Genomic DNA, 16,048 nt, shown 5'->3' with positions numbered 1-16,048 from the left:
CAAAGATCTTCAGCTGTCCAGTTAAAAGTAAGGCTGTCAGTCTTCACACTGGATTACCAGCAGTCATAGTAAGAAAGTGGCCTACACCCTCTGTCAATTTTAATATGTTGCGTTTCGGCACATAATGACAAAATGATCTAGTGTCTAGCAGGTCTTAAAATGAGGTTAATACAATCTGAAATAAACAGAAACATGACATCACACACATATAACACACGTTACATGACATACTTTCATCTTTTATTTAACAGAAAACTGAGCCAAAATGTAGGAGCGGTGTGTGAAAAAATTAGTACCCTGCATGACTCAATAGCCTGTAGAATCACCTTTAGCAGCTATAACCTTTATAATCTTTTCTGCATAATCTGATCAGTCTGTCACATCATTGCAGAGAAATTAAAACCTCACATCTGACTCTAGAATACTTTGGTATACAGAGGTCATGAGCAACTCAATGACTGCAAGGTGCCCACACCCTGTGGCTGCAAAACACAAGTCATCACCCCCTCAGCCACCATGTTGACAGCTGGCGTGAGATGTGTGTGCTATTATGCTGTGTTTGGTTTTTGCATGGTGTTGTGCATTATGGCCAAACATTTCCACTTTTGGTCTTGTCTGTCCAAAGAGCATTGTTCCAGAGGTCCTGTGGTTTGTTCAGATGCAACTTTGCAAACCTAAACCCTGCTGCCATGTTCTTTTTAGAGCGAAGAGGCTTTCTCCTGGCCACCCTTCCAAACAAGCCATGCTTGTTCAGCCTTTTTTTAAATCACACTGTCATGAACTTTAACATTTAACATGCTAACTGAGGCCTGTAGAGTCTGAGATGTAGCTCTTGTTTTGTTTGTTGCGGTTTCTCTGAGCATTGCACAGTCTGGCCTTGGGGTAAATTTGCTTGGATGTCCACTCCAAGGCAGACTGGCAACTGGCTTGGAAATGACCTTATAGCCCTTCCCAGATTGATGGGCACCAACAGTTGCTTCTTTAAACTCATTGCTGGTGTCTTTCCTCCTTGGCACTGTGTTAACACACCTAAATGCACCAGACCAAGTTTCCTCAGATGAATTAGTTGTATACTGTACTTCATTTAAAAAAAATAAAGTTTTTCTTGACGATTCCCACTCAGCTACTATGAGCCTATTGCTCTGTCCAAAGCCCTTTTGTGGAGGTGCTTTTTCTGGTTGTTCTCATCAGCATTGCTATTATGATAAATGATGTCATCACAGATATCATTCTTGCCACGTACTCATCCGGCACAAAAAATATTTCAAGGTCTGTCTCATCTTTTCCGGACAAAGACTGTCATACAGCAACTGACAACTCCCTGTGGTGCAAAGACATGGATGTGATGCATTTGCTTTGCAGAGACAACTGGCATTTACACGTCTTTAGTATTGTATTGAGAAATCAAACTGTAAATAAATATATAAAAAATTATTTTGCTATTGCACAATGCTTCTGTTATAATAAATCAAATTACAAAGACATGTGTCCTTAATAAAAAATGTGTTACAATCAAATTGTATTTGCAGCTGTGTACATTTGTACACACATTTTATTGCTTTCAACTACTTAAAAGAGAAAACAAATACAAGGCATTAACTAGATAAAAATGTCATCATGAAGTAAGAAATAACGTATCATAAAGATTACTCAGGATGATTAACTGCAAGAACCAGCTACAGGCAAACGGCAACCACTTCCTTTAAACTATGCCCTCACAGATATCACTGATTAAAAAGGGATTCTAAGAAGCCATAGCTGCCACTAATAAAAAAGAAATACAGAGTAATAAAAAAATTATTATTATAATTTTCAATTTATTGACAAATGTGTCTCAGTTCATGTCCCAGAAAGTGGATCCAGAGAATCTCACTTTTGGCACTGTATGAGTTTCAGCCATAGCCCAATAAAAGCCTCAAAGAACAGCAGAAAAATATTATTAAAAAGCATGAAAATCAATTAAAGGAAGAATGATCCATTTTTTTGTGTATGCTCCTTTTATCGGCATGAACATTTACATACACAGTCCTGAGGTAAACGGGTTGGCACAGCCTTATACAAAGACTAAATAAAACAAAACAAAACAAAAAAAAAAAATATGAGAATGATTTGATGACAGTTTAAGACCTTAAATTAGCTTAGCAGCATCAGGAAAAGGTCCACTTTACAGTCAGATAAGCAACAAATGACCTCATAATTTCACAAAAGTTACAAATCAAGCAAACTACTGAACTATTATTAGTGAGGGTGAAATAACGGATGAAACACTTATGCAGTGTTGTAAATTTCTGTGCAAAGTTCTAACACATAAAAGTAATGCTTGTAAAACAGATGCCTGTAAAACAGATGAGTCCGTGAGGAGTGTGTGCGAGCCAGCACAACACTTGGTAAATTTAAGTAATGACCAACAAGACGACAAGTCTCTATGCACAATGCGTAAAGTTCCCAGTAAAGAGTTCAGTCATGAGATGATGCAACAACACTGCTGTAATTCAACAAATCTGCTCGTTACTAAATATGACAATTTGGTGTGTTCTGAAAGTAGCCATGCAACAAATTTTGTATTTAAAGGAAGTTGCTGAGAATGAATCATTACACAGTGAAAATGTAATGAAAAATGACCTAATGAGTTATTGCAATAGCCACAAACAAATCTGATGATAGGCTGACCCCCCCCCCACAGTCTGCCACAATCATCATATCATCATCAAATCAGCTTTGATCATGTTATCAGTGTTTTTAAGAAAATGTGAGTGATCACAACAGAAGCACATGGCTATTTTTAGGTTACAAAAATGAACTTTAAAAGATTCATGATGGTCAGACGTACTAGATTTTCTTGCAGGATGACTTTTTAAAGATGGGAGGGTTTCTGAGATGCCTTCAAGGGTTTCATAGTTATTACACACCCACACACACACACACCCACACACACACACACACACTTGCTCACATAATAGCAAAAAGCAGACCACACATTTCTTCAATGCAAACTGCATTCACTCTTAAAATTCCCTGAAGTTGATTCCCAGTAAGAAACAAAATAAAGTTTTCAAATTAGCCCAACATCCTCTTCTTCAATCACTAACATTATATTACTGAGAAGTTCTGGTAGTTAACACCAACTACTGGCCGGGTAATATTCTATTTTACTGAATGTTTAAACAGTACTTGTTAAAGTGAAAAGGTGCAATCTACATTAAAAATGCACTGCATTGCATACAAACCATAAACCTTATCTATGTTTTCCCCTGGGTGTTTTTTGTATGTGGCTCAGGAACAAAACGACAGGCTCTGTTTAGGTTTAGGCAGCATCAACGTGTCCTTTTTTTGGCCTTGTATTACTAAGTTTAGTCTCATAAAATCATAAGCCAGTCCCCAGCCACCGTTTCCTCTAACGGAACAGAATCTGTGCTTCTAGTAAATATAGAGCCATCAAGACAGGATGTAAGAGGTGTTGTCAGCCTGCTTGAACCTCCATCAGTTATAAATACGCCAGCTGTGTCAGTGAGGGCTCTCTGTGCTGTAGGGCAGTGAAGGGCTCTGAGGCACATTCCATTCAGAAACTGACAAGAGGCCAGTGGTAGCAAAGTTCGGGATCAGCACAGCTCATGGATTTCTGTTTGGCCCAATGTTAAGAGTCTGGGATTTGAGAGGAATCTGTCGTACAGGGTTCAGTCCAGTGGCTCTCCTTTGTGCACGACTGCTGCTGTTCTGACTGCTGTTCTCCTCTGATTTCTTCTTCTCCTACTTCCTTAAGAATCACCTCATCATTCTCCAAGACGAACTCCAGGGTGGGCCCGTCAGCTGCTTCTCCCTCCATCTCCCCCTCCTCTGCCAGGCGGAGTTTTATGTTCATACTGATTGGTTTCTCCATTTTATCTGTAGTACGAGGACAGACAATGACACACATAAGCTGGAGAAGAACTCACATCCGAGGCACAAACTAAGATTTTCCATATGATTTCATTTTTTCCTCAGCTGCAACTACTACTCCCTTTTGTCCAAATAATCACAACTGATTATGAATATGTCCTCAGTCAATTTGGGCTCGGCAGACTACAAAACAAATCTGTACCAACAGCAACGGCAAATTCAAAAGAACATATACTGTTGCATACTACATAAAGGTTAATCTCTGTAAGTTAATAAATTCAGAATATAATTTTATATAATCATGTCAAAGGAAGCGTGACACACAACATATCCTATTTAGTCACAAAATCTAGGACACAGTGTACGAAAAAAGGACAGAAGCACAAAGGCGTGAAAACAGCGATCTAGTTTTCTTTCTAACCTTTACAGTGTCTTTTATGCTTCCAAATTAATCACGTTTTCTAAATCTGGTGATATTTTATATCTTTCATGTTTCCAACAAACATTAAATATAGAAATCAGCAAATATGTCGAGTAATTATGAACTGCTCCAGCTGCTCAGTGTTTCCTGTGAACCAATCAGTTTTTCTCCAAATGTCATTCACTTAATTGTTGATAGTAACATAAATATAGCGTATAGGCATCTTTATCCTCTAATGTACAGTAATCTTCCTCCTCCTGACGCTCACCATGCCCGAGCTGCCTCTCTTTGGGCAGCAGCAGCACATCCACGTTGTGATGTTTCTCCAGGGCAGCTGTGAGCACGGCACCCTCACGGCTGAACAGGAAGACTAAAGGCAGGGTGATGTCTTCGGTAGAGTCGCCATCTCCAACCATCTGGAAGAGGGGAGTTTCCTCACTGTTGCTTCCTTCACGGTGGTCTGAGGAACAAAGAGTTAGTCAGCTAATGAACATCTCTGAAGTCCAGACTTCAGTGCTTAGCGGTTATCCTAAACTTTGAGAAGTACTATAAGGAAAAACAATTTCAACTCAAATTGGTAATGACTCCCACCTATAAAAATTACTCCTACAGCTCCTGCCTTCTGTAGCCAACGAGCCTTTGCAGCAAACATGCAGTCACCTCTCAGTGCCACAGCGATATTGCCTTCTAGGTCCACTGCATTATCTATTGGTCCACATGCAGTGTAGGGGGAAGCTTTCACTATGCTGCCCTTCACCTGTGACACAGGAATTTGTTTTAATGTGATTTTGCGCTTGCATGTGAAAAGAAAGAATTAAACAAAGCAAAGAGAAGAAAAAGTCTATTCACAGATTACTAATTTTATTTAGTAGTTCATGTCCATCAGTTATATGTCAGACTATAGTCTATTCAAATCATATTACTGCACAACTGTTGCTCTGTTTTTGTTCTTGTTTGTACAATAGGTTTGATCCTAGTGTGGTATTATCTCACCCCATGCTCCTGTTTGGTGAGGTCCATTCCAAATTTGGCAGGTCCTGCAGTGAGGACTGTCCTTCCCAGAAATGGGGGGGATATGAGCTGAACGACATGAGGCACCACCACCTCCTCCTCTGGTGCCTGGCTCACTTCTGCTACAAGTTTTATGCGGTAAACTCCTTTGTGCTCCTACAGATATCAATATTTAGAAACACAATAAGAAACTATAACTCATAATGCCAAATGTTACATTTAAACATCTCAGGCACTTTTTGCAATTAAAGGAGTGTAATATTATGAAACAAGCATAACTGTAATTCACAAGGTGTGAGCAGTGCCCCCCAATGGACAATAAAAGTACTGCAGGTGGGCTATGGTACACTATTTACAATAAAAAAAAAATCATTTCATTAACCTCGCCAGTTCATATTTGGAGTGTACAGTAACCAGTTTACCTTGCGCCTTCCAGTGTTTCCTGTACTGGCTTCATTCAGAGGTGTGAGAGAAATGCCCATGCTTTTCAAGAACTCCACCGGCTCCAGGCCATTATCATGGAGTGGCAGTTCAATTTCCCTGTAAAAGTATAAAGGCAGTTAGGTTGAAACTTCGTAACTCCATCAGAGATTTTGCTCTACAGCCAAAGGTTTCTTACAAGTGGACACACCTGATGGGTAAAGGGTGGAAGGCCCGTCCCACCCCAGTGAGGTACTTGTAGCCATCCCTGATGGTTTTGGCAAATGAAGGGTTGTTAGGGAATAACGTCTCAGTGCTGGGACAGGAGTGTGTAAACAGGTCTTCTTCTTGAGAAATACGAACAGTCTCCTGGAGAACAGGACACACCTTTAAATAACTGTGTACCTACTGTACTGCTATGCCAGTTAGTTATGAACTTCTAAATATACAAACTTATCATATAAGTGATTTAAAAAAAAAAAAAAACTGTGTGCTACTAAACACAGAATGTCAAAGTCTCAAGTTAATACCCAACAATATAATTATATTACATTAAACTAAAGATTAACTTGATTCTCTAATGAAAAAATTAAATACCCTTGCAGGAAAAACACAAATAAAATTAGGGGTGAATTTGATGGATAGCAGAAATGCCGTCATTCTTTTTTTCCTTCAAATTTCTGATATCACAATATCAGTATTATGATTTTTTTTTTAAAACCACAATTATTGTGAAAATCTGACAACCTTAATGTGAAACACACACCCACCAGTAACTTCATTAGTTACATTTTGCTACTACTGATTTCGACCTCCTTTTGACTTCATAACTGCCTTAATTCTTTATGGCACAGATTCAGCAAGATGTTGGAAATATTCCCCAGAGACTTTTGTCCATATTGACATGATAGCATCACACAGTTGCTGCAGATCTGTTGGCTGCACGTGAATGATGCAAATCTCCCATTCCATCACATCCCAAAGGTGCTCTACTGCATTGAGATCTGGAGACTATTTAGTACAATGAGCACTGTCATGTTGAAGAAACCAGTTTGAGATTACTTCAGCTTTATCACATGGCATGTTATCCTGCTGAAAGCAGCTTTGGTGTTCAAAAGACGCTCAATTGGTACTAAGGAGCACAAAGAGTACCAATAACATGTTATCATGTTGTTTATGCCAGCTTTTGACCCTACCATCTCTGTGTCGCAGCAGAAATATACACTCATTAGACCAGGCAATGTTTGGCAATCTTCTACTGTCCAATTTTGGTGAGCCTGTGTGAATTGTAGCTTCAGTTTCCTTCTCTTAGCTGACATGAGTAGCACTCAGTGTGGTCTTTTGCTGCTGTAGCCCAGCTGCTTCAAGGTTCATTGTGTTGTGCATTCAGAGATGCTCTTCTGCACACCTTGGTTGTAACAAATTACTGTAGCCTTCCTATCAGCTCAAAGCAGTCAGGCCATTCTCCTCTAACCTCTCGCATCAATGAGGCATTTTGGATCAGAGAGCTGCAGCACATTAAATATTTTCTCTTATTCAGACCATTCTCTGGAAACCCTAGAGATGGCTGAGTGGGAAAATCCCAGTAGATGAGCAGTTTCTGAAATACTCAGACCAGTCTGTCTGGTACCAACAACTATGCCACATTCAAAGTCACTTAAATCACCTTTCTGCCCTATTCTAATGCTCAGTTTGAACTTAAACGGGTCATCTTTAACATCTCTACATGCCTAAATGTTAGAGTTTAACAGATGTACCTAACAAAATGGCCAGTGAGTGTATGTGAGCTTGTATAGAAAATAATCTCTGTACTGGTGTTTGTGACAAAGTGAGCACTCTCACCGTATTGTTGCCTTGACAAGGTGGCTGAGTGGTGGAGAGAGATATAGGCAGGAGGTGAGCCTCTGTAGTGAAAATGTAGTCGTCAATATCAATAGGCAGCTGGCTCTTCTCCGAAAACATCAGGTACAGGTATTTAAACATCTCAGCCAGAAAGAACGAGTCCATCCTAAACACAGAAAGGCACATATGTATATATATATATATATATATATATATATATATATATATATATATTATATATACACACAGAAAAGAAATCTTCACACATCTATTAAATAACCTCAAAAAAATTACTGACTGTACCTTTTTAAGAATCAGAAATAGATGCATCAAGTTTTAATCTATTAGAAATACAGTGGTGAGGAAGGATATCTCCCTTCCGAATAATGGGCTCGACACACGGGGAGCGACAAACGACAGCGACGAATGGGTCGCATCGCCACTGGGGTGAAACCGAACACACGGGACGCGATAGCGACGGCAGCTTTGCGAATCGCGCTCTTACGTCACTCGTCTCCAAGAAATGTGATTGGTTATGAAACTGGAGGGATTTAGACATTTTCAAAGCAGTCCATGTCAGACACGGCAATAAAGATGAGGAGTCTGAAGATTTTATTGGAACTGACAGAAATCTTGCTGTTAAGTCTCCTCTACAAAAGAAAAAGACAACCTCGCGTTCATCCTATATTAGCACAAAAGTCCTCTCTATCGGTCTGTTTAACGTTAGTCTTGCACCAACACGTTCTCATATGGCTGCCTTTTATGTTTAACTCGATAATCACTGCGTGAAGTGTCATATAATATAGGAAAGTCAAACACAGCTAAAACGATGCTTTCCTTCCTGCTGAAAGTGGTTGCAGACTGCAGTGTGTAGCATACTCTTCGCTCATTGGTCAGTCAATGAAACTCTTGCTGATTGGTTTAGTGCCACGCGACAGCGACAAAAGTAGAACATTTTCCAACTTTGTTGTGTCGCGTCGCCTGGTCGCGTGTGCACGTCTACGTGTACGAGCTCGAAATTTCACATGCACGAATGTCGCCGGTCGCTTAGCTGGAGGAGGGCAAGCGATTGTCGCCTCATCGCACAAGCTCCATAGGAAATGAATGGAGAGCGAGCGACGTCGCTCCCCGTGTGTCGAGCCCCTAATAGTGTTTCAGAGCAGCCACATACGTAGTATGTAGTAGTAACAGAGGTAAAAACAGCAGTGCTTACATACAGCAAAGTTCAGCATATCATCAACAACTCACCTCAGCATTGCTGTAATTTGTCAGAAGTGAGCTTCACAGACTCATCGACCAGTATCAGACTCCTTTCATGAGGTTTTACAGCCTCTTCCAGATTAAATAAACATGAACGCTTCTCACCCGGTATTGACAGCTCAGGTAAACCGTGGACTGACATTAATAGGGAAAAACTCAGAGGCAGATCTGGTCCAAACAGTAGTAGGAACACGCCAGCCAGCCAGCCGCAGCCATTTTGGGGTACAGTCTAATTTTAATGTTTTTTTTTTTTTTTTGTAATTATACTTTTTATTAGTTTTCTGGGAAAAAGGTTTTACAGAGCATATATTCACAGTGTCAAAGTGTTACATTCAGTACTTAAAAAAGTAACATAGAAATTTCTGTGCAACATATTAACATAGAACTGTTATAACTCTATTTCCCGGGGAAGAAGCCCAATGTTAATGGAATGAGGAAAGAAAGAGAAAATAATTTATGAAAGAAAGAAAAAAAAAAAAAAAAAAAACCTAAATAAATTTTAAAAAGTATGTAAATAAGTGAAATACACAATTAAGAAGCAAACTTATTTAATACTATTTGAGTTTATTTATTGTCGGAGAGTAGGTTGTCAGGAGGCCATGTCAAGCTTGATTTCTAAAAATGAAATCGGGTCTTCTAGATTTTGCGTAGTCTACCCAGCTTTGCCAACTGAAATTGAATTGCTCGGTCTTATGGTTGAGAGAAGCTGTTATTTTTTCCATTTTATATATGTTAAATGTTATATCCATCCAGTCATCTAGCGTTGGCTTATCCTGTGATAACCACTTTCTTGTGATGCTCTTTTTACTTGCTGTTAATAAGATGGTCATTAGATATTTTTCCCTTTTTGAGACTTCTTGAGGTATGTTGCAAAAATACATGAGCTTGCTCTCTAAAGCAATGTGCTGTCTGAAAATATCCTGTAGGGCATTGTTTATTTCTTTCCAGTAGTCTTCAATAATTGGACAATTCCAAAAAATATGATAGTGATTAGCGTTTCGGTTTCCACATTTCCTCCAACACGTAGGAGGGTTTCTATCATAATGGCATTTCTGTACGGGTGTAATAAAGAATCTTATGAGGTTTTTCCACCCAAATTCTTGCCATTGTAGGGATTTATTATATGTCCACTGATATTTCCATATTATTGTCCATTCTTCCTCAGTTATTGTTAAGTTGCCGTCTCTCTCCCACCTTGCTTTAATATACAGGGTCGAACTGTTTTTAAGAGCTAGTAGGTTTTTATAGATAAGTGAAATAGTTTTCTTCTTGATTTTTGAATTATAGGCTTTAATAAAAATTTCAATTAGATTTATATTTTTATCAGAGATTGGCTTCATTTTGGATTTTACAAAGTTTCTCATTTGTAAGTTAAATTTAATGTTTTTGATCTCGTTGGCTGACAAACATGTTTGGCCCCTAGCAGCCACCATAGCTGGGATTATGCACTTGAGGTGGGAGAGGTAAGAAAACAGACCTCGGGTGACTAAAATCTGCAATCTACTGACATCTAATGGTAAGAAATGTTATACACTGTAATGTTAAGGTTATTTAAAACTCCTCTTAAAACACACAAAACTCATTTCACACTTGAGTTTTGACATAATTTGTACAGAGTTCACCTCACACAGTACCTGTCTTCATGTGTCCCTGTGCGGACATCTTGCACAGCAGCAAACCCACAAGGCACTCTGGCATAGGCATTGAGCTTTTCCACTATGGACTGTCCCACTCTGAGGTAGTAGGGATCACCAGTGGCCTGCAGACATCAAAATATAATCTTACCTACAAATCCTACAAGATAAGCTCAGACTAACACGCACAAAAAAGATGCTGCTTACATACTGAACAGGAATGAAATACTTGTATTAATTAGAAAACAAAACTGAAGAAAAGGCATTATATTGAATTTCTGTCAGTGACAGTGTCATTGACAGATTAAATATAGTCATTTGATTTTTTTTTTTTTTTACCTTATAGAGGTAGTAGGTGCTTTCTGCAAACTCTGGTCTCAGTAGGTGTTGACCCCAATGAACTCTGAACTCTGTAGTGAAAGCCTTCAGTGAGACAAACCCAGAAAAAAGCAGTTAGTATCAGTTTCCTTGACAATGATGAAAAAAGAAACAACTAATTAGGTAATATTTATTGGCTTGTCATAAAACAATGACCTTTATTCTATATTACACACACATATATCAAAACTCAACTTTATAATGAGTATGCCTTAACTTAAAATTGCCGAGGCTCAGAGGAATATAAATATTGCCTATAAAAAGAGCGAAAAGAGTGAGAGCCATTACCTCTGGAAGGAACTTGTGCTGTTTGGTTACTTGGTAAAGCATTTCATGAGTCTCAATGGCTGGTTTCAGATCCCCTCTCAAAACCTATATAAACAAAAATGGCGCTTTAGAAAATTCTAACAATTCATTCACTTTTAACACCGTAAATGTGATTAACTGAGCACATCTTAAGATGGAATTACAGACCTGCAAGCCAGGGAAGAACGCCAGGAGAGAGTCCATCCAGCTCCGTACACTCACTGTGGGGTTGTGCATGTGCACATTGAGCAGCAGGGGAGGCTGACTAATGTACTTCATAATGGCACTGTAGTGCTGTTTTTGAGAAACACCAAGAAAAGTAAAGAACACGAACAATTACTGTAAAGTGTCTTCAGCTCAAACACTACAATATGATAGACTATGTGAGCCAGTGATGTTACAGCAGGGAGAACTCACAACGTTGAACCTCTCCAGAAACACATTGTCTCCAAGAAGAATGTAGGCCTTCATCAGGTATTCATAGTATGAATCAATACCAGCACCAACTCCACTGTCTGCAAACACAGAAGGGGACAAAACTCAGTAAGGTTCAATTACCACTGTTTGTGAGGGAACCTGTGAGACTTCAGTGCTGCCGATGCTTGATAGCTCTACACTGTGTATCTTTGTGTTTAAATTGCCTCACCCCTCCGGACCCATTCTCCATTGTGGATATTGATGACAGTCCCCACCAAGTCACTTCCCCTCTGTCTCCTCTCCCAGAGGACATCCAGAGCTTTCCTTGCGTGTTCCTGTAAAACCAAACCAAAACATTATCACATTAACTACTTTCAGCTATAATTTCTAACATAAAAAAGATTAAACATACAAAAAAATATAATTTCTAGAGGAAAAGGAAGGTAATGCCTCAAACACAGAGTTTCCTGACAGTCTGCTTAGGGCAGCAAACTCCAGGATCATCGTTCCTGCGCATGCTGTGCAAGTGTCGGACTCAGTGCCTGTCCGGGAAAGTGGGTTTAAGACACCATACCGCAGATTCACCTGGTAAGCCAAACAAAGCAAGATTCATCTCATTTATTTTGCAAAATGTTAATCATTCATTAGTGTCTTTGTGGTGACCTGACTGTGAGGAACCATGCAGCGTATAATCCATCTACAATAAAATTTGTGGTATTTAACAATAAAATAAGGAATACCTTCGGATAGGGAAGGCCACTTGTGGTGTTAAAGGCGGGCAGTAATCGATGGCCCAGCTCTTTGGCCATATGGAGGAGCTCATCGCGATACCACTGCATCCTCTCCCCACGTTGCCGTAGCAAGTCACTCATGACATGAGCCCCTAAAAGCCCACTGGGAAGCAGAAATACTTTTTAAAATTACAAAATTAAAATAAAACATTTGGGATGCAAAGGCCATGATGACTCAGACACCAGGATATTTCTGTCTAGTGACAGTAATAATGCACTGATGCCAAATAATTTGACATTTAGACACATGATCCAAAAAATAAGACTTCAGATAAAGTTACTAATACAGATTTAATTAAAATAACACACACTTCATATTTATGGTAAAAAGATATGATTCATACCCTAAAACTCTGATATTGGTCTCAAACACTGACACCACCACATCATTGTCGAGACGTACATCTCTCATAGTCTTCTTCACTGCATCCTCAAACTCATCAAGCTTGTTTAACACCTGTGTAAAATTCATGGAGGGGGGAGGGGGGGGGGGGGAGTGGGTCAAAAACACAAATAAAGCAAACCAATTTTATGCTTTTTATGAGAGAAAAATCAAACACTCACCACCAGGGTATCAAGGGTGTCAATCAGAGTGAGAGAAAACCTAAAGAGATGGTTGAAACAAATGTTACGATATGATGAAAGCTAGCAGAGCTGGCAGAGCTGGTGTCCTACTTTCCACTGAGCCAGTTAAATTTGTAATGAACCAATGACTGTTCAGTGTCAAATCTACTGAGTCTGAAGCAAAATTACACTATAAAACACACTGTACATGGATCTAGCCTTTGCACTGTAAGTCTGCAACGTAACGCCTTCTTGTTGATTTTATTGATTAAACTGGCACCTCATTCAGCATCTCTGAAAACTAGAGCATCTAATCTATTGAACAGGGTTTATTTGGAAGAGCTTAGCAAACCTGGACTATAGAGTTCCTGTCTTTTTTTCAAGATGAAAAATACTTTCCAGAAAGCATGCACAATGGAGTTTTTTCTTTGACCACAGTCAGCAAGTTGTAATCATGAAGTCAGGAGTCTAAAAAACATCCCTGGTAATGATCCATCAAGGAACAATCTAAAGAGCCAGAGCCCTCCAGGCAGCTGCTGTAAAGATTAGACTTTGACATGCAAAGAATTTTGTACCCTAGTCAAAATTTCTGTTACTGTGAATACTTCAGCAAGTAGAAGATTAAATGATCTCCAAATGGCTTAAAACAAAAAAATGAAACATACTTTTCTTAACACTTTAAGCCAAATTAGTGTATTGAACAAAACCAAAAAGAGATGTGAGCTGTCAGATAGCTTTTAGATCTTAAGTAGCTCAGTACAGCTACATCCTGTTCGGAGCCATTGTTAGTCAAGTCCATGTGATGCAGATTTTCTAAATACTTTGACATTCCCTTCTATGACTGCAAAAGACCTTCAGAAACATTTATCAGGATTCTTATCATGCAGGGTAGTCAAACTGTTCCCTCTCTCCCCATTATGTTTTTGTCATTTTGAAACTTTAAGCAATAGACATGAAGAGGTAATCTTGCTCAAAACATCAGAAATGCATAATCTCTTTAAGCCTTTTGGAAATAAGGTCATCTTTTATCTGCTAAGCTTACAGTGTTCATGCTCAAACTTTTGCTGCATGGCTTTGGTCTGACTGTTGCTTGAAGGAATTAAACTGTTTGTGCTTTACATCCCTCACTGGATCTTTTTATGCTCCAAATGTCAATTAAGGATTTACTTACTTCCCCAAGGAGTCATCAATGTCCCCTCTGTTGGGCTCCTGGCCACGCACTCTCCCTCTGCAGCTTAGAGGCATCAGCTCATCAGCTGGGTAGGCATATTTCTGCAACAGAAACAACCATTTGCCTCCAGCGCTTTCATTAACAAGCTACAGAAAATTAAATGACTTCACTAGTCACTAAAAGTTTGAGTTCCTACTCGCCAATGTCCCTCAAAATTTCCATCTACATAATAAGACTATGACAGGACTGAGTTGAAGAAATTCCTGCAAAGAGATGTCCTAATCTTGCCACTTTATCTCCCTTCTGCATCTCCCTTATCGCCTGTACATAACTTATATTAAACTTACACTTGGGTTAGTTTATGTCAGCTCATGAGGATATCTCATTTTCCCTTCTACCATGTGGGATCACGTGTGACCCTCTAACTCTACACCTGCCAGATACTGATGTTCATCTTGTACAGACCCACCTCACATTGAACCACTGGTTGAGATCTGACTCTCTCCAACATTACTAACAGCAATCCAAGTCTGCAACAGCTGTAAACAAAATTTGCTCCCTTCTCCAACACACTTCAACAGAACCCACAAGTGAAAGCAATCTCAACCAAATCCAGCATGCCTGCATGCCCTGCACACCCTCACAAAAAAAGCTCCATCTGGCAACCACTGATTCAGCTTTCCTCTGGACTGTTGGAACACCGAAACACAAACTTAGTGGTAATTGCAATTATCATAAAGTAATGAAAATCTTACCATGTAACTGCCATAAGCATGATCAAACATTTCAACAATCTGGTCCCTGCAGAAAAAAATGGGGGCAGGGGGGCAAAAGAATAAATTAATCTCATGAAAATATTCAAATAGTCTATTACAAATGCGCATTAATGTCCCTCAGATCCGTATAAAAAGTGTTGATATGACTATCTAGTCGTTCATTACCTGATTACAACCTTTTCCTCGGGTGTCATATTCTGGCCTTCTTGACATTTTGTCCAGCCAAAAAGACTGACGACCAGAAGCGTCTTTAACATCATCCTTGTGGCCGAAGCACAGCCCATTTTCCAGCACTGTTTATTTCCAGTTCTCCTCATGTAGTCTTGCATCAGGATAAACTTTAATAAGAACAAACTCACTCCTGTTCTCTGTGCAGCGCCCACACAAAGTCAAACAGCGGAGCAGGCACAGCTGTCCTCCTTCAGACTCCAGGTCATCTTCTCAGAGAAAAGATGCCGGCGTTAGCTACCTCCAAGTTCCATTTCCATATTTACAACCCGCTTGTTCTGTAGTTCATCCTTTCTTGTTACAACCATCACATGCCCAGAGAGCAGTCCAGGTGACCGGTGTACATGTAAACAAGAGGCAACACGCTACAAGTGATGCTAGCTTTGCAGTAAGGAAAACGGGACTAAGCACGAAGCCCTGGTTAATCGCAGAAAGCCCGAACAGGACTGGCAGTACACTTCTTTTTGAAGGAAGTTTGGGAAAAAAAGAAATGAAGTATTAGGATGTTACCAAACTGATGTCACAGTGAGACAGAGTGGCTAATGCTAGCCATCACAGTGCTGGGAGGTTCCCTGCTGCTAGTCCTGCTTAGCTGCTAGTTCAGCAAAGCTAGTTAGTCAGCTAAGGAGCTGACTAACTAGCAAAGAAAAAAAAAAAGTCAAATAGGACAAAACATCATCTTGTTCCAATGACGAAAGCTTCATTTGCCGTATTAAATTAAAACGCTTAACATACAATTAGAGAGAGCCGATGACACGTCTGCAGCTGTCACCGCAGCACCGAGCTGTCAGAGCGGACAGTCTTTGTCGCGATCCGGGAAATTAAGCATATTTCTCCCCAGAGTTGTCCTCGCAGGCAAAGTCTGTGCTACGCAGAGCATCAGCTTTCCCTCTGGCCAGCTGTATTTCATCAAGTTCATCTGGTTATAGTCACGACTTCAGAAGGATGAAAAT

General features: G+C 39.7%; 1 protein-coding gene across 1 annotated transcript; it reads right to left on the bottom strand.

Annotated features, from left to right (window-relative positions):
* Positions 1 to 1,517: 1,517 nt before the first annotated feature.
* Positions 1,518 to 15,894, bottom strand: LOC115788946 (ER degradation-enhancing alpha-mannosidase-like protein 3). Its single transcript, XM_030742070.1, has 20 exons — positions 15,033 to 15,894; positions 14,847 to 14,892; positions 14,092 to 14,192; positions 12,921 to 12,960; positions 12,701 to 12,813; positions 12,306 to 12,459; positions 12,016 to 12,150; positions 11,795 to 11,900; positions 11,566 to 11,663; positions 11,317 to 11,442; positions 11,131 to 11,214; positions 10,804 to 10,887; positions 10,465 to 10,589; positions 7,571 to 7,736; positions 5,940 to 6,097; positions 5,731 to 5,848; positions 5,291 to 5,464; positions 4,889 to 5,054; positions 4,566 to 4,757; positions 1,518 to 3,882 (listed from the first exon to the last, which is right to left on the bottom strand). Exons 1-20 carry the CDS (start codon positions 15,194 to 15,196, stop codon positions 3,635 to 3,637), a joined length of 2,598 nt encoding a protein of 865 aa, XP_030597930.1. The 5' UTR covers positions 15,197 to 15,894; the 3' UTR covers positions 1,518 to 3,634.
* Between the last annotated feature and the right edge of the window lie 154 nt (positions 15,895 to 16,048).

The sequence above is a fragment of the Archocentrus centrarchus genome, chromosome 12 (genome assembly GCF_007364275.1).
Source record: "Archocentrus centrarchus isolate MPI-CPG fArcCen1 chromosome 12, fArcCen1, whole genome shotgun sequence".
Taxonomy (NCBI): Eukaryota; Metazoa; Chordata; class Actinopteri; order Cichliformes; family Cichlidae; genus Archocentrus; species Archocentrus centrarchus.
This window is presented reverse-complemented; position numbering and strand designations above follow the sequence as displayed.